The sequence below is a fragment of the Podospora pseudoanserina genome, chromosome 1 (genome assembly GCF_035222485.1).
Source record: "Podospora pseudoanserina strain CBS 124.78 chromosome 1, whole genome shotgun sequence".
Taxonomy (NCBI): domain Eukaryota; kingdom Fungi; phylum Ascomycota; class Sordariomycetes; order Sordariales; family Podosporaceae; genus Podospora; species Podospora pseudoanserina.
In genome coordinates this window covers 255,613-271,004 of record NC_085920.1, presented here as the reverse complement: position 1 = coordinate 271,004, position 15,392 = coordinate 255,613, and the positions used below count along the sequence as shown (strand labels likewise).

General features: G+C 52.0%; 6 protein-coding genes across 6 annotated transcripts; 4 read left to right on the top strand and 2 right to left on the bottom strand.

Moving 5' to 3' along the window:
• Positions 1-281: 281 nt before the first annotated feature.
• Positions 282-2,682, top strand: QC764_100170 (uncharacterized protein; the record flags this gene model as incomplete). The annotated part of the gene is made up of 5 exons (XM_062941232.1): positions 282-366; positions 428-654; positions 851-1,354; positions 1,417-1,798; positions 1,856-2,682. Exons 3-5 carry the CDS (start codon positions 1,070-1,072, stop codon positions 2,680-2,682), a joined length of 1,494 nt encoding a protein of 497 aa, XP_062804132.1. The 5' UTR covers positions 282-366; positions 428-654; positions 851-1,069.
• Positions 2,683-3,543: 861 nt separating this feature from the next.
• On the top strand, positions 3,544-4,136 carry QC764_100175 (uncharacterized protein; the record flags this gene model as incomplete). Its single annotated transcript, XM_062941233.1, has 2 exons — positions 3,544-3,791; positions 3,848-4,136. 2 exons carry the CDS (start codon positions 3,544-3,546, stop codon positions 4,134-4,136), a joined length of 537 nt encoding a protein of 178 aa, XP_062804131.1.
• A 57-nt stretch (positions 4,137-4,193) lies between these two features.
• On the bottom strand, positions 4,194-6,320 carry QC764_100180 (uncharacterized protein). The gene is made up of 2 exons (XM_062941234.1): positions 5,806-6,320; positions 4,194-5,738 (listed from the first exon to the last, which is right to left on the bottom strand). The coding sequence occupies exons 1-2, from the start codon at positions 6,181-6,183 to the stop codon at positions 4,329-4,331; spliced, it is 1,788 nt and encodes a 595-aa protein (XP_062804130.1). The 5' UTR covers positions 6,184-6,320; the 3' UTR covers positions 4,194-4,328.
• A 104-nt stretch (positions 6,321-6,424) lies between these two features.
• QC764_100190 (uncharacterized protein) lies at positions 6,425-8,011 on the bottom strand. The gene is made up of 2 exons (XM_062941235.1): positions 7,341-8,011; positions 6,425-7,290 (listed from the first exon to the last, which is right to left on the bottom strand). The coding sequence occupies exons 1-2, from the start codon at positions 7,814-7,816 to the stop codon at positions 6,507-6,509; spliced, it is 1,260 nt and encodes a 419-aa protein (XP_062804129.1). The 5' UTR covers positions 7,817-8,011; the 3' UTR covers positions 6,425-6,506.
• Positions 8,012-8,867: 856 nt separating this feature from the next.
• QC764_100200 (uncharacterized protein) lies at positions 8,868-9,407 on the top strand (the record flags this gene model as incomplete). The annotated part of the gene is made up of 1 exon (XM_062941236.1): positions 8,868-9,407. One exon carries the CDS (start codon positions 8,868-8,870, stop codon positions 9,405-9,407), a length of 540 nt encoding a protein of 179 aa, XP_062804128.1.
• Positions 9,408-11,153: 1,746 nt separating this feature from the next.
• Positions 11,154-12,146, top strand: QC764_100205 (uncharacterized protein; the record flags this gene model as incomplete). Its single annotated transcript, XM_062941237.1, has 2 exons — positions 11,154-11,244; positions 11,353-12,146. 2 exons carry the CDS (start codon positions 11,154-11,156, stop codon positions 11,880-11,882), a joined length of 621 nt encoding a protein of 206 aa, XP_062804127.1. The 3' UTR covers positions 11,883-12,146.
• Between the last annotated feature and the right edge of the window lie 3,246 nt (positions 12,147-15,392).

Below are 15,392 nucleotides of genomic sequence, written 5' to 3'. Positions count from 1 at the left end.
AATAAGCTGCTTTGCTAATGGCAGTTGCTGCAGGGTTGCATTTCGTCTGCACGCACAGGCACCCATCGAGGGAACTTTCCTCCCATCTTCTCTTGCTCAATATTTGCGCCACAGCCAATGCACCAAATGCACCATTCCTCATTCTATCAAGTTACCCTGTCCCGTCGCTTTCAGATGAGATCCTCGCAATGTCGATTGTGCAACGGACCCTCAGATCCCCCGTTGTTCCCTGGCCCTGAACAGTTGAAACGTCATGTCTTAGCCGCATGATCCAACCTGCACTTCTGCGCTGGCTCAAGTGTCATCCGAACTTTTTGCAATCTCGAGATCGCATATGCTTCCACCGCCGCCGATCTCGTCCATCCGGTCCCTCCATATCTGGATATCCCTCACACCTTGGTTCGGGGCTTGCTGACAGCGCTGACAGGCACCAACAGTACCAAACTGCTGCCCCATGCAACATGCCCAACCCACCATCTCGCTGCCGTCCGTCCCTGTCCGTGCGCATCTTCGTTATTGCCCAAGCATAAGAATTGCCGAAGCTATATCTTCAGGGGGAACCGAACTTCAGCTTCCTCTCCCCAAGAAGTTCTTGGCCCAACCGAAACAACGTCACATCGGTTCCCGTCTCTGCCATTTGACAGATACCTCTCGGTATGCCTGCTCTGCCCCGCTTCTGCTTGCTCGACCCCAGACTCTTCATTCCGCAGCTGCATGTTCGGATACCCAACCCTCCATCTCGTCTTTTAATTACCCCAGATGCACAAGTTTCCCAGCCCGCTGCCGTGTTCATGTATCCGTGTCTGGTATATAGTCAGCTAAGATAGCAGCCAAATATACCCCAGCTCAGACCCTTTTTTGCTTCATTCTTTCTAAACCGACATTCGTTTTTGTGTTCCCTCCCCGGCTACCCTACCCCACGAGCTAAGGTCAACCAAGAAGCTGTCAAACCACTCCGTCGGGACTTGAAGCTTTCCTAGTGTATGGTTGCAACACTATGTTGGAGCGTCCAGGGCGAATAGCAGGACAAAGTTGGATCGATTGCTACCATACATAGTCATCAATCACCATGATTGACACCGCCACCACATTACCACCCAACCCCTCACCAGATTCTCCACCTCCGCCATCATCATCATCATCATCATCACCACCACCGCCGCCGCCGCTGCCGCCAGGGGCCCCAGTAGTCGACTTTGCAGGTCTAGCCCATGACTCTCTTGTGGTCAATATCATTGCCTCGGCTTCGATATGTTGGTTTATCGCAGCTCTTTTTGTGGCCCTCCGATTTTACACTAGAGGGGTCCTGATCAAAGTGATTGGGGGCTCAGACTGGAGTATACTTGTTGCCTTGGTATTTTCACGTCTAGCTTTGTTCGAATTTTGCTACACTTTCTAACACAAGGCCATGATCAGATATTCGCTGGTGCAACATGCGGAGGGGTGATTGAACAAGCAACACACGGCGCAGGTCAGCACGTCTGGGATCTTGACCCCAACGACACCCCCTCGGCGATTGCCTGGGGCCGGGCGGCCTGGTACGGCATCTTGTTCTACCTCATCACGCTTTGCTTCTCCAAAATCAGCATCCTGCTGCTGTATATCCATTTGTTCACCTTCAAGTGGGCGAGGTTGGCGGGGCAGATCCTGCTCGGGATTGTGATCATCACGCACCTGTTCATGGCGCTGGCGACGTTTACGGCGTGTATACCGCTGAATAGCTATTGGGATTTTACCGTGGAGAAAAAGTACTGCCATGCGCAGAGTGTGTGGTGGAGCAATACGGGGATGCATATGGGTTTGTTGTTGCCTTGGGTTCATTTCTCGGGGAGAGACAGCTAACAAGGGGAAATAGTGACTGACTTTTTGATCTTTTTGTTGCCCATGCCGGTTGTCTGGTCCATCCGCCTCCCTCGCCGCCAGAAGCTGGCATTGTCGGGGGTGTTTGGTTTTGGGTTCTTGGTCTGTTTTATTTCTATCCTTCGACTGATGCAGCTTATTCGGGTTCAGACCGACCTTGATTTCACCTACGCCGCCGCCGAGCTCAGCTATCTTACCGCGGTTGAGGTTAACGGTGCTATTGTTTGCGCCTGTGTCATGACGTTGAAACCTTTTATTGCCAAGTTCTTCCCTGGGCTTCTCAGCTCGAGGGTATCGGGATCGTCGAATGGGCAAAGTGGTGCGGGGGATAACAACCAGTATTATAATTACGCGGAGGGGCGGATCAACGGACGAGGGCCTCCTACGATTGGGAGCAGGCCGTCAAAGGGAGTGCGGAATGACTTGGGGTCGTTGGCCAGTCCGACGGATTTGCAGTATGGATTCCAGGGATTGGGATCGTCGGGCGAGGAGTCGGAAAACTTTCAGGAAAAGGGAGGGAGTAGGAGGAACAGCAAACATTGGCTTGGGGTGGTGGATGGGGGAGCGATGGGGGTGAGGGGGAATCATGATCGGTATGTGGAGATTAGGGATGGGACGGATTCTGGGTGGGCAGTGGATGTTGAGAGGGGGAAAAGCTTGAATTCTAGTCCTGCCAGCCCGAGGTCTCCGGTTAGCAGGAGTCGGCCGGGGGAGGATGCTCGGATGGATTATATGCTCAGGACGGGGAGGTTAAGTCCTGGGGCTGCGGTGCCGGATGACAGGATTAGGGTTGATACGAGGGTTACTATCACAAAGGAGTAGTAGTGACTTTGGTGACAAATGTTTTCTATTCTTGTTCATGCTCTTCGGGTTCTCGGTGGAAGTTGAATGCCGTTCGGTGTGTCATTGTGGTGGTGGGTTGTTTGGTTTTCAAAAGACCACTAGAACCTGTCAGTTACAAGTCGACGGGTAGGATCGTGACTTACATGTCCGCCACACTTGAATTGGTCCGGGGAGCCTTCCTAGGGCTGACACTAGACGTTTCCAAGCTAGAGATTTCTGTGAGTGACAGGTTCGGACTTTTGCCATCCTTGTCTTGCATTTTCCCCGACGGTGAGATGTCTAAACATGAAGCTGACAGAGTCACGCTAGAACTGAGAGGAGGTCAACCCCCGCGTTTTGGTCACACAGTTATGTCAGACTATCGCCTAGGTATGGGGGACTACCACATTCGCCATTTTGGGGGACAGTCTATGAGACAACAGAGCAACACTCGGAGAGACGCCGTCAAGTTGCTCGAGTGATCCGTTAGCAGCAGTATTGGACTGACTCCAGTTGTGCTGGGAGCTGCCTCATATTCAAGTTTCGAGAGCAGACGGTCTTGCCAAAGGTTAGCCCAGTTACCAACCAAAACAGGACTCCTACATGTAGCATAGTGCAAGGGGCAAAGTACGAATGAGCATGTCGTACCAAACTTGGGCGTGATCTGGATTGCATTGCGTGCAAAACAATGGACTCGTGAGGCAGGCCACCTGGATAGCCTCATGCAACACCCTTACAAAGGAACAGGCTACATGCACTATTGAAGCTCCCCAAGCGTCAACATGGCATCCCCTGAGAATCCATGACAAACAACCTCTTCAGGAGAGAAAAGCGTGGAAGAGATCCGTCTATAAGAAGGCCATGTTCCCCCACCACACCTCTGTTTTCTTTTACCATCCCCATCACCAACAGACACAACCAACTTGCTCACTTCCAACTCTCAAAATGAAGCTCACCACCCTCCTCACCACCGCCTCCTTGGCCCTCCTCACCACCCTCACCACCGCGGCTCCTGCTCCTGCTCCCGCCCCGGCCGCCATCGAAGCCCGCCACTCCACCTCTGCCCGCTTCTCCAAGTTCACAGCAACCTGCACCTCCACCTCCTGCTCGTCAGTCCTCAACCCCCCTTTCTCACCCCCTTCACACCGACTAACAAACTCCCCAGCTACGCCGCCACCCTGACCCTCCTCCCCGAAAACATCACCGTCAACTTCTCGCACACCACCTCAGGCAGCACCATCCCCGCCAACTCTGGCCACTGGACCTCGAGCAGCGACCCTCTCGTGTTCCTCCGGTGGAACAAGACCCCGTTCAACGAGTACCGGATCGTGGTGTCGGATATTCACGTCGTCGGGACTTCGGTGATCTTGGACTTTTTCAGCCCCGCGGCCGACTGGGTTGCTCAGCCCAACCCTACTTCTTATGTTGGCAGTCAGACTTTTGAGGCTGTGTAGATAAATGTTTTAGCCAATGGGCTTTTATGTGTGGTGGGGGTTGGTAGTCGATAGGAACAACAAGATGTAGTTTCTTTTGCGAAATGGTACCAAGTAAAAGGGGTATCTCAAATTCTTGAAGCTGCAAAACAACCTAATGATACCCATCCATGCAGTTGCTGATAATGCTAAACGCGCCTGTAGGACAAAACTCTACTGCGCAACACTCTCCCTCATCCCTTTCGTCCGCAACGTCATCTTGACCTCCGCCTCCTCAAACCCAGGCACACCCCCGTTCCCGGTACTGCCGCCGATAATCTTCCCCCTCAGATCCTCGCCCCTCCTCTGCCCAATACCACCAACGACACTGCTAGCATCGCTGCCCCTCCTACTCCCTCCAAAGCTACTCGCCTCATCATCTGCTGTCATCCCCGCCACCGTCAAGTTCCTATACCGTCCCGCCCACAACCCCCTCACCCCGCCTCTCTTCCGGTCTGGTATCTCGTCCGTCCCCGCGCTGCAGACATACAGCAGATACTTCAGGTTCGGTAGCGTGTGCCTGATGTCCACAACCTTCAACCCCTGGCTGACACACAACGTCTCGATATCCTTGTTGAGTAGAAACCACCCATAGTCGAAACGGTATTGCGCGCTTGACCCTCCCCTAGGAACATAGAGTGGGAAATCTCGTTGTGTGTCTGGTAGTTGCGAAATCTCATCCCGGATGGTTGACCGAGACCCGTATGGCCGGATGGGATAGGGCAGTGGAACACCCAGGTAACACTGCAGGTTGTCTGTCAGCTGGGCTACATACCCCAGCGCAGCGCTGAGGGTATCGCTTCCAGTTCCTTTGAGGAGTGCGTCGTCGTAAATCGTGTTGGGGAGCGGCAAATCGCAGATGGTAAATGATAAGGGAGGTGTCCCAGGAGTGGAGACAGAGTTGATGCGCCAGATTCTGTCAAGGTCTTCGCAAATGCGCCGGCGCTGGCCGTGAATTTGCTCTCTTGTTCTGGCAAGGAGTATCTTGGAGTGGGCAAGCTTCTCGGTGGCGTTGTTAACGTCGGTCTCGGCCCTTTCCTGGAGGGCCCTGCCTTCAGCAATGGCGGACCGCCGGGCTTCGATTGAGGCGCGAAGCTCTTGGTTGCGCTTTTTGGAGGCTTCAACGGTGCGCTTCTGCACCGCTAGATATTTCTCGGCGAGGGCGAGAGAGTCTTGGGCTGCGGGGACTTGGTTGGGGGTCTCTTTGGCCAGGAGGTCGTTAATTTGCCGAGTGAGTGACTCGCGGGTGGCTAGAGCGTCTTGGATCGAATTGTCAAGTGTTGCGAGGCGCATGAGGGCATTGTAAGACGACGTGGGTATCGGGGGCATCTTCTTTGGTGGGGGGTATTTGTTGGAAAGTTCGAGCGAGTAGATGCCGTCAACCATGTGGAAGACCAGGCTGTTCGGTGGGAAGTGCACATTCTGCATGGTGCCCAGCCAGTTGAGCGCCCTCAGGTCGACATCGTCCTCCAGCAGCAAGCTCCATGTATCGTGTCTATTGGTCCATATCTTGATGGTGACTCTCGGGGTCTGGGTAATGGTCGAGTCCAGCTCAGACAGTTCGAATAAGCTAAAATTAAAATTCTGCCCGGTGCATTAACAGTCTACCCCTCCGTTGGATCGTCAATATTTGGAGGTAAAACAAACATACTGTAGCCCTCTCGGCAACCTCGCTGATATAGACGGGCTCTTCCTCTCCTTCGACATGAAGGGAGAAGAATGCGTCGGCCAGCTTGCTGTCGAATGTATCCTCGATTCGTTTCTGCCTTGTCACTGGACTGGCACCAACAAGGTTGGTGCTCCTCCGCCGCCCTGGACCCGGTCGTAGCTGTTCCGAAGAGAGGGCATGGTGTATCTGGGGTGAATTTCGCAGGGACTCGAGCTTGGCAGGGCTCTTGTTAAGAGCAGCATCGTCAATGGTTCGGCCGCGCGGTCGCGTAAAGGCGAGGTTTCTCAGCGAGATGCCTCGAAGATGACGGAGTTTGCGATTCTGGGGCAACAGCAGGGGGCGCGTGGACTCGGCGGACATGGTTTCATATCGAAAACAAGGAGCAGAAACTGGGTGAAACTAAAGAAAGGAAAATAAATTGCTTCTTAGCATGACACGCGCGTCTGTTTTTCTCGTCGCATTCTCCCCCATTGAGACGATGGGATGGACGCTTGGGCTGGCCATTGGGAGCTCTCTGCATGTTGCTGGCGGTTGCCTCTTGGCACCCACTGGCGATGACGCACGTGCTAGAGATGGTCCGTGCAGCCCTACATGTCTGCCTTGGCAATGGTTCAATCACTTTGTTCTTCTGAATGAGATGGCATTGCATTGCAACAACTTAACCTGCGAGGTCTACATGAAACTTATACACGATATCCTGGGTCCCGAAAATATGGCGACCCTCCATGTTGATATGGCTCTGCCGGCATCCTCATCTCTCGCAGACTTTCCCTGAAAAATGGCTCCTTTTGCGTCGGCGTTGCCAAACGCTGTCCTCGACACCATCCAGGAATCTCGTCGCTTCTGGTCAAATCACTGGTCGAACCTGTCGCAGTCTTTTGCCCATACAGCCGATCGAGCTCCTGCTCTTCTGCAGCATTCTTTCGTTTCCTCCAGCACCAAAACAGCCCAATTACCAAAGCCAACAGCACCACGGAAGCTCCCACTACACCAAGTCCAACCTTGACGTTCGATGACAACCCTTCGCTATCTTCGCCAGAGCTTGCATCAGCTGCATCCGAAGCCGATCCCGGAGCTCCAAGCGTCCTTGTTGGCACCCTTCCTGTCCCAGTCGCCTGGGAATTATCATCGAGCACAAGCGTCTCTTCGGCAGATTCGTCCTCTGTGTCAATGACTTTGGTGCCAGATGCCGAGGCTAGGGGGTTTGATGTTGTTGGTCTGGTGGAGGACGCTGTTGACCCAGTGCCGGTAGATGATGTGGTGGTGGCTGGCCGATCGCTGCTCTGCCAGTTGATCTGAATCATCGGGGCAAACATGCTGAATGCTGTGATGGATGCTTCAGGGTCTGGGACTGTTTGAAAGCCAAAGTTTTGGCTTTTGCTGCCATCGCAGGTGACTGTTGGAATAGTCGACGATGTCACCACCAGTGTGCATGTTTGCCCGTTGATATTGGCACAACCATACCCACTATCCAAGTCAGTCATGCTGATACCAATATTCTCTTTGTGAATACTAACCTGGGGCAACAGCCAACAGCAGTTTCTCCGGCGAGAAGCCTGAACTGGACCGGCCATCCAGACCCCCCACCACTTCCACCTGTTGCCGCACAAGCAGTCGCATAACCCACTGGGCAATGCAGGCCCGGCGAGTAGAAGCCCCACCCGTTCAAGGGCGCTTTCTTTGACTCTGCGCCCTCTGAGGTCGCTGGCCAACATGCTGTATCATCGACAGCTCGATTTCGAGAGCATGCTTGTCCCAGATATGCAATACTCTTGTCATCCCCTCCCCCGAACAAGTCCCCAAGGAACCCGCCCCTTCCTGCGCCAACTGCTACTGTGCATTCTGGCGGTGGTGTGAATGTTGTGGTCAGTGGGCCAAGATTGGTGGGAGCCTGCCCGATGAGGACTGTGGCCGACATGGTCGTTTTTTGCTGCGAGTGTTTCCGGTGGTTGTTTTGGCCAGAAAGAGCAGAGAGACCCAAAGTATGGGGCATATCAGACTTTTCTCTCAGACGGGAATCTCGCAAGTTGGCATGCGATCAGCCTGCGTGTGCCCAACGCCAACCCCACGCAAGACTCCCTGGCTTCGGTCCCTGGGAATGACTTCATTTGTCTGGGCAAGAGAGGGCCATCACGTTTCATCTCCCTGGCGTAACCATTCCCAAGGGCAACACGGTGACACCTTAACGCGCTCCTCACTCGCTCGTCTCTTGCCGAGAGGCGATCGCCGGGCCGATCTCAGGGACCTGGTGCCGATCGCTGCCCAGCATAGCTCCGGCCCCGCATTTGAGGCCCCTGAAGATCTGTGCATATCCCCGTTACACGCGCGACGCCCAAGTCTTTTCTATGGTCCGCGGTCGACGTGAATTTTCACCCAGCAGGATGAGGAGTTCTTGGTTGGTCAGATTGGACAGGCATATCTGGAAACATGGCGAGCTAAAGACCACTTTTGCTTGCCGGCGGTTCCGTGATCCGGTGCGCATGAAACATGGCTTCGGCACTTCGAGCTTGGTTCCACAGAGTTGGAAACGGTTACCAGAAGACTGGTGATACCCTGTATACCGGTGTCGAGAAGTCCTTCGAAGCCCCTCTATCTGAGGTCGCTACTATCCAGCAGACAAAAAGCCAAGCACACCATTCCAGATTCCCGCTGTAGCTGCGCTGTTAATATCAGGACATCAACACAACTCTCTGCCGGCCATTGCAAGTGGATGCGGGGTTCGGCCGGCTTCTCCCGATACAACCCCGGTAGTGAATGAGTGCTTGTTTTCATATGGAAAATGCTCGGCTTCACGACCAGATCATGGTGACATGATGCCGACAAAAAACGACCGAGCCGCACAGACAGCGTTGCCGGGAATTGGTCGAGCCCTCTGTCAAGTCGACGTCACGGCATGCAGCCCCGCGCTCACACATGGACGGACGAGGAGTCCTGAAGCTTTGCAAGACATGATACTTGAAGGCCAAGGAACCTCGGCAAACAATCTTTCCTTTCCCCTTTAGCAGCCAACTAGTTGTTGCATATACCTGATTGTATTCACTGTCATGCATGCCGCCATCAGAATGAAACCCGCCGTCTCGAGAACTGTGACCCTAGGCATCAGGCCATATGCCTCCCGCGCCAAAGGGGCTCGCCAGGGTGCCAAATCGGCGGCCTCGTCTCTGAATCGGACCTCGGATCAGCAGGCTCAACACATGGAGTTCACCTCCAACAGATCCATCTTTGGGCCGTCGACACATACAACCGGTACTACCGTCAACCGCCATTTCCCTTCGTCTGCTGCCTCTCCCATTGACGAACGAGCACGCTCTTTCTACTCTACCGTGATCTATCACGGCCAGATTCCCAATAGCGACTATGAGTTTGACGAATCCCAAGTCTTTGGCAGCGAGGTCAAGGTCAACCCGACGCAAAGTGAGGCCAACGTGGCTGCGGACAGAGGTGACATCGATCCTCTTCCACAGGGAATGCATCACACCATTCTGATGGGGGCTGGAGAGGCAGGAGGACGGCCGACCGAGGCCGAGGAGGATGTGCATGCGGATTTGTACATGGATGACCCGTTGCGTGGAAGAAAATACTGAAGAGGCGGCTGGCCATCATGTTTTCTGCTTAACGAACTACATGTCTATAATTTTGGGTAGACCATGAAACTGAGGATGTAACGTTTGATGGCAGGTATTGAGTTATTTGTGATGGTGAGCAAAGTCATATCTGTGACCACGCCGCCGATGAAAGGCGCAAACACCATCACGGCATGCCAGCTTGTGATAACTTTTGAGTTACCGTTTCCAGCAACAATCAACTTTGCGCATATGTCATGCTACATGAAGACCACTATCGTCCAGTTTACCGAAGGTCGACTTTCCTCTTTGGGTTGCTCTATGACAGGGCAACATGGATATCAAACTCCAAACTTTACCTCCTTACAATGTACAGTTTAAGAGGGATACCGAAATTGTCACCACCTGGCTCGCAGAGGCTGGGAAGATACTCAGGCACCTATTCAAAGAGCATGACAGCTCGACTGTTACCAAGTCTATTCCGAAGACGAGAGATTTTGTCCCCATGGCTAAGGCCATCGCTGATTCTTAAGACAAAGGCGCGGGCTACAACATTTCTCAATTTATTGCACCGATTGACTTTATCCGCTCGGCTCTTCGCGATATCATCAAAACTCGGACCATGTTTTTGACAATCTGGGCGAGAATTTCAAAATTCAAGGACAACAACGATGGACATGCCACGTTTATTTGGGATCCTGAACAAGTTCGTGATGTTCTTGAGACTGTACAAGCACCGCCAGCGGCCGACCAAAACACGGAGGATGTCACTTCCAAGGTGGGAATCTCAGGCTATCGCGAAGCAATGCCACTTCTTCCAATCGGTACGAGGGTCTAACAGTCTCTCAAACGTCTGATTCCGGTTTAGAAAAGACCGCGAGTACCCGTCAGTGTTTCTCCAGAACGTCAAGACGATGAGCAGGAGCCCGCAACGGAGGTTCAATACGAAGCCAAAGACAACCAATCTGATCTCGACACATTTCTCCTGTCCGCCTCGATTCACGCTACTGCTACGATCCTTCGCGACTATGTCGCCAGTCTTTGAACCTCGCATCTCAAAGGTGATGCGCATCTCACGTCGGTCGCGGTGGCATCAAACACAGCTATTCAACTCGCCAAGGATATTAATAGAAGTGGAAGTGGCCGCCGATTTGTACCCTTCTGGAGATTTGTTGTGTCTTTCGCTCTTGGAAAAGCTCTATTCTATGCATTGCGACGAAGACAAGATTCCGTCGTGCAGAAGCCCGGCCACCCCATTGCAATGCGTCAGTCGAAACGGGACTGATTGATCGATGAAGGACTATGTTATTGCCGACTGGACCATTTGGCTGGCTGGGGGCATGTTGCAGAGAGGAATTTCTGTATTCTCGGCTCCCGAGAGCGACACTCTTGCTCGCTTAAGCCATGAATTCGATCGCAAGACTCAACTCCAGGTGCAAGATAGTTTGCCAGGTATGTCAAACAACGGGAAATGGAGAATGGACCGTGGCGCATTCTGTCGCTTCATGTTGGATGCTCGTGACTTCTTGAACGAGGCTCAATCAGCCGCCGTTCCCATGCACGTGGAGGAAGACCTACTACGAGGCATTGTAGCCGCAGGCATCTTCTCCAGCGGTGGGGACGATCATGATATCGCTTTCCGTTTTGCTCATTGCTTTGCTTTTTCGGCATTGTTTGACATCCATAGACTCTTTTCGGCCACGCCTGATGCCTTAGAATTTCTGGATCAGGAAGTAAAGATGTTATCGATGGACTTCAACACGGCTTATGACGTACGTCAAGACTTCGAAGCCCTGTTTTACCAGGAAGAAGATAAACAGGCCGGAAGATAAACAGGCCAGAAGATTGGTAAATATTGGTGAGTTCCTCCGCGGCTTTCATCGTTCCCATCCCTTGCACTGTGGTCTATTCATCGTCTGCGTGTGATATGATGATTTGCTCTTTTGCCAACACATCGAGAGAGAAGGGTCCTCTCTCTTGCTACCGGGTCAACTTTATCACGCACTCGGTACGATCGCACCAAGCAACCCCTGGGTGGACATGGAGTTTCTTTACGCCGTGCAAGGTGGCAAGACGAGGTGGTTTTTTGGTGACATCCCAAGGAATCCTGACGGCTACTGGAAGCAGGTCGGTCTTACTCAGGGGGGTTCCGTGGTGGATTGGATGGCCAACGTGACGGGAAAACAGAAGATGAAGAAATCTTTCACCCATTCCATCAGTAAAATCGCGCACCAAGCAAAGCAAGCGAAGCGACTGGAAAGGCGTGCAGCGCGGCAGCTGAATCTCATCAGCAAGACGGTGCCTTGTTTCGATGCTGTGCAGCATGGGCTGGAACCCATTGACCCGGAGAGCGGCCTTTCTTTCAAGGACAATCATGAGACTTTGGATCACATCTTTGAACGCATCAAGAAGTCAGAAGCCGCCAAGTTCAAGAGGCACAAAGAAACAGTTGATCAACTTTCACCAAAGCTTCGTCGGTCATCCCGCAGACCGTAGAATCTCTCAAAGCCCAATGGTTAGCTGGGTTGGCGGATGCGCGTGGCCCTGCCGGTACTTTTCAATTCTCTGACAACCAACAATTGCCAATACAGGTTCTGGTTGTCACACGTCAACTGACCAATCGGCCACACCACGGTACTTCTGTTATCTTCCTGTACGTCGAGGGCTAGTACTGGGAAGTAAGGTAGGTAATTAAGTGCTTTGCGGCTATTAAAGGAACGCTATTGGTTAACTGGATATATGAAAGGTTTTGGTAATAGCCTGAGGCTCTAGGCCATGGGTTATTAGGTTATAGATAAGTTTATATTGTGCGGAATTACCTGTATTTTTAGGTTTTTTTTTTTACGAAAGACTTCGAGGCTATTAAAGATTATTAATTAACTTAAATTACTTATTAAATCCTAATATTTTACTCCTTACTATATATATCATTTGTTAAATAATCGGAAATAATGTTGAAATCGGTGTTAATGAAGCCTGTAGAATGTAGGCTTAAATAGCTATTGGCGCAGTATATTTGTTGTGACACCTTCCAGTAGGAGGGTCTTGATGGGAGGCTCCCAGGGAGATGAGCCCAAGGACACTTCCCAGAGAAATGTCCCGTCGAGAGGTGTCACAGTTAAACCAACGGGCAGGTTGAACAGTATGCGTGGCACGAGAAGTGCCCAGCCAATTGTTAAAGGAACCAATAGGAAATGGAGCGCATGGGAACGCAGGAGCGTGGTGATCCAAATGATCCTAAGGTGACGGGAGCAATCCAGGATCACTCTTGGCACCGTGATCCATGGTGAGCCTACGCTGGGGGAAGTGATCCAGGTGATCTACTGGGACATATATACGGAGGAACTGGCCGATATACATCGATAGTTCCGCAGTATGTAATTCAAGTCACATTCGTTGGTGTTTTAACTAATGTAATTGAAACAAGCCAGTTACTGTACACTGTTTAACCGTACCAAACCAGGATTGCTCAGAAGCGCCTTCGACTGGTATCCCTTTCAGAGGTTCTGGATAGGGGTTCGTTCGTCACACTAAGCCTAAATATCCAGCCTTTATTATACTAATTCTCCAGGAGCTCTTCCATGAGCTTGATGGCGAGGTGCCCCTTTTTACTTTTGATTAGTCTGAACTGCTTAAGAACTCTTTAGGATTTTATCGGATACTAATGAAGGAATTTAATATAAGTAATAACGTGTAATAGTATATTAGAGTTTAAACTAGCGTAGCTTATCGTAATCGATATCTTCAATACCTAGAAAGTCTCTCCTTATAAGACAGTCTCGGCACGCCTTGCTGATTGTTATAAGGCGTCCCTGGACAGGAGCGGCATGGTGGGCGTGGTGTGTGGTGGAATCGGGTTGCAAAGCATGGGGGTAGGGCACCAAGAGGTTGGAAAGGCTTTGAGGCGACTTTGGGAACAGGTGTCTAGAAGCAATATGATCGTGTACCTTGGATAATTTTCACAGTAGAACGGGCAATGTAAATACACCAGAACCAAACCAGTGACCAGACTCGAGCAGGCAGAAGCAAACAGCATCAGTGATGCGTCTTTTTAGCTGCACGGTGGACTCTATGCGATTGGACCAATCACCTGCATCATGCCAGTTGTGCTTTATAAAGTGCCAGCTCCCCTCGAATCCAAAGGTTCCCCGAAGCTCTCTTTACTTCTTTTCAAAAAGCTAAAGAATCCCAGCGGACCATTCCTAACCATGGATTCCGAAGCTCGCAAGACAACGCCCCCCCCAGGTCAAACAGCGACGGCTTGTCGAGCTCCCAACCATGCCCAGTAAAACCCCTGTCCGAGCCAGCTAACTCAAGCTTCCAGTTCTGCGCAGTCGTCCCCGCCCCTGTTCCAGGCAGCTCCTATGACCCCCACGAAAGGAGGCACGAGACAGCCCCAGGAACAAGATCTCGGCGTGTTGACACCGCCCTCTACTCGAAAGCGCATCAATTCTGAGCGCGAGGACGTCTCTGAAGCAGACCCGCCAACTCCTACCCGTGCACGCAGTAGGCCTTCTCGTAGCACGTCATTGGGATCCTCATCTTCCTCGGCCACAACCACCGTCCGCGAAGAACCAGAATCCGATATATCTGACAGCGAGGATGATGACAGCGAGGGTGACGACAGTGATGACAGCGAAGGCGAAGTTAACCACCGCGACCAGCCTCTACCCCCAGCAGAAATCATCCCGCCAGAACATGAACCCTCCCCTGGCCTTGCTCACGCAAGCCCACCTGGCTCACTGCCGAGTCCTGCTTTGAAATGTGGCCAAGGCATCGCGGCGCTTGGAGGCAGTTGCAGTTTTACACATCGGAAGGGCGTCGTTCGGCAGGCTTCGGAAGGAACCCGGCCACGCTCATGGCAGCGCTCACGGCAGTCGGAGTTATTGCCATGCCACCCATCTGTCCTACCTCTGCCCCCGGCTTGAAATTCATCTCGTTAAGAGGAATCTGGCGGAAGGAACCCGTTGTGCTGCCAGAGAGAGGCCCTGTTTGTAGGAAATGCACAAACCCTCCGAAGCTGAGGTTTGTGAACAAAGGTAGGTAATCAGAATAATAATGACGACCGGCCGGATTACAGTTGCCGGGAGTATTTCCCGGGGTTCTTCATGTGGGCGGATACAATTGGGATCAAGAAGGGGAACGCGATGTGTGAATGTGGCCAGTTGAGTCGGGAAAATGTTACGGGGGTGCAGGACGAGAGACCGAGGGAAAAGTTTTGGAATTGTATAGAGAAAGTGTGTCGGCTCAAGAACAATGAGAAGGACCCTGAGCCGGAAAGGAGTGACCAGAATCGTGTGACATAGCCGGTGGTCAGAATCGTGAGGAAGAGATACGTCAGTCTCTGCAGGTGGAGGCAGAACATGCGGAAACAGCAGCGTGCTCAAGGTTCCTAGGGGAGTAGAAGCCGGAGCATGAGTTGGATGGGCTTGGTGATGTCGATAACTCTGTTTCCTATGCCTGAATGGCTGTGGATGGGTTTGTTTATCTTCAGGTCAGAGTTTTTCCCTAAAGCATATGCTGGAAACTGGTAGTCCTTCGGTAGCACGGATGGAAATCCGGTACCGTCTTTTCTAGTTGATTCAGAATAACCTCTTTAGTCAGTTTGGTATATGGATGACATCTATCTCTTATTACAGTAGGCCTCTTGCTTCTGGTGTCCGACCTTGAGCTGGTCTGTGGCACAGCCATATGTCTCGGTTCATAGGTACCTACCTTACATGACTACTACATGTCGATCGAGAGTGCCGTTGATGAAAGACAATGAAAGTGATTGATGTACTTCCATCCATCCCTCAATGCAAAGTGCGACGTTGCTAACACACGTCCCTCTAACAGCCAACAACACTTTTTGGAAGTTACAGTTCGGCTCGGCTAGAACTTTTGTCTTGCACATGTCAGTAGTGCTTTCTTATGGAGTAGGCCGACTGCCTCGTTTTATCTGCTTTGAGTAAAGCCTCGGGTTCTGAATGCATAACCCACGACACAAGTCCCCATTATCCCACA

Coding starts and splice junctions, on each gene's coding strand:
- QC764_100180 (XM_062941234.1), bottom strand. CDS start 6,183: ATGTCCGCCGAGTCCACGCGCCCCCTGCTGTTGCCCCAGAATCGCAAA. Junction 5,739..5,805: donor AGGTTGCCGAGAGGGCTACA/GTATGTTTGTTT, acceptor TGCACCGGGCAG/AATTTTAATTTTAGCTTATT.
- QC764_100190 (XM_062941235.1), bottom strand. CDS start 7,816: ATGCCCCATACTTTGGGTCTCTCTGCTCTTTCTGGCCAAAACAACCAC. Junction 7,291..7,340: donor GCTGTTGGCTGTTGCCCCAG/GTTAGTATTCAC, acceptor TGACTTGGATAG/TGGGTATGGTTGTGCCAATA.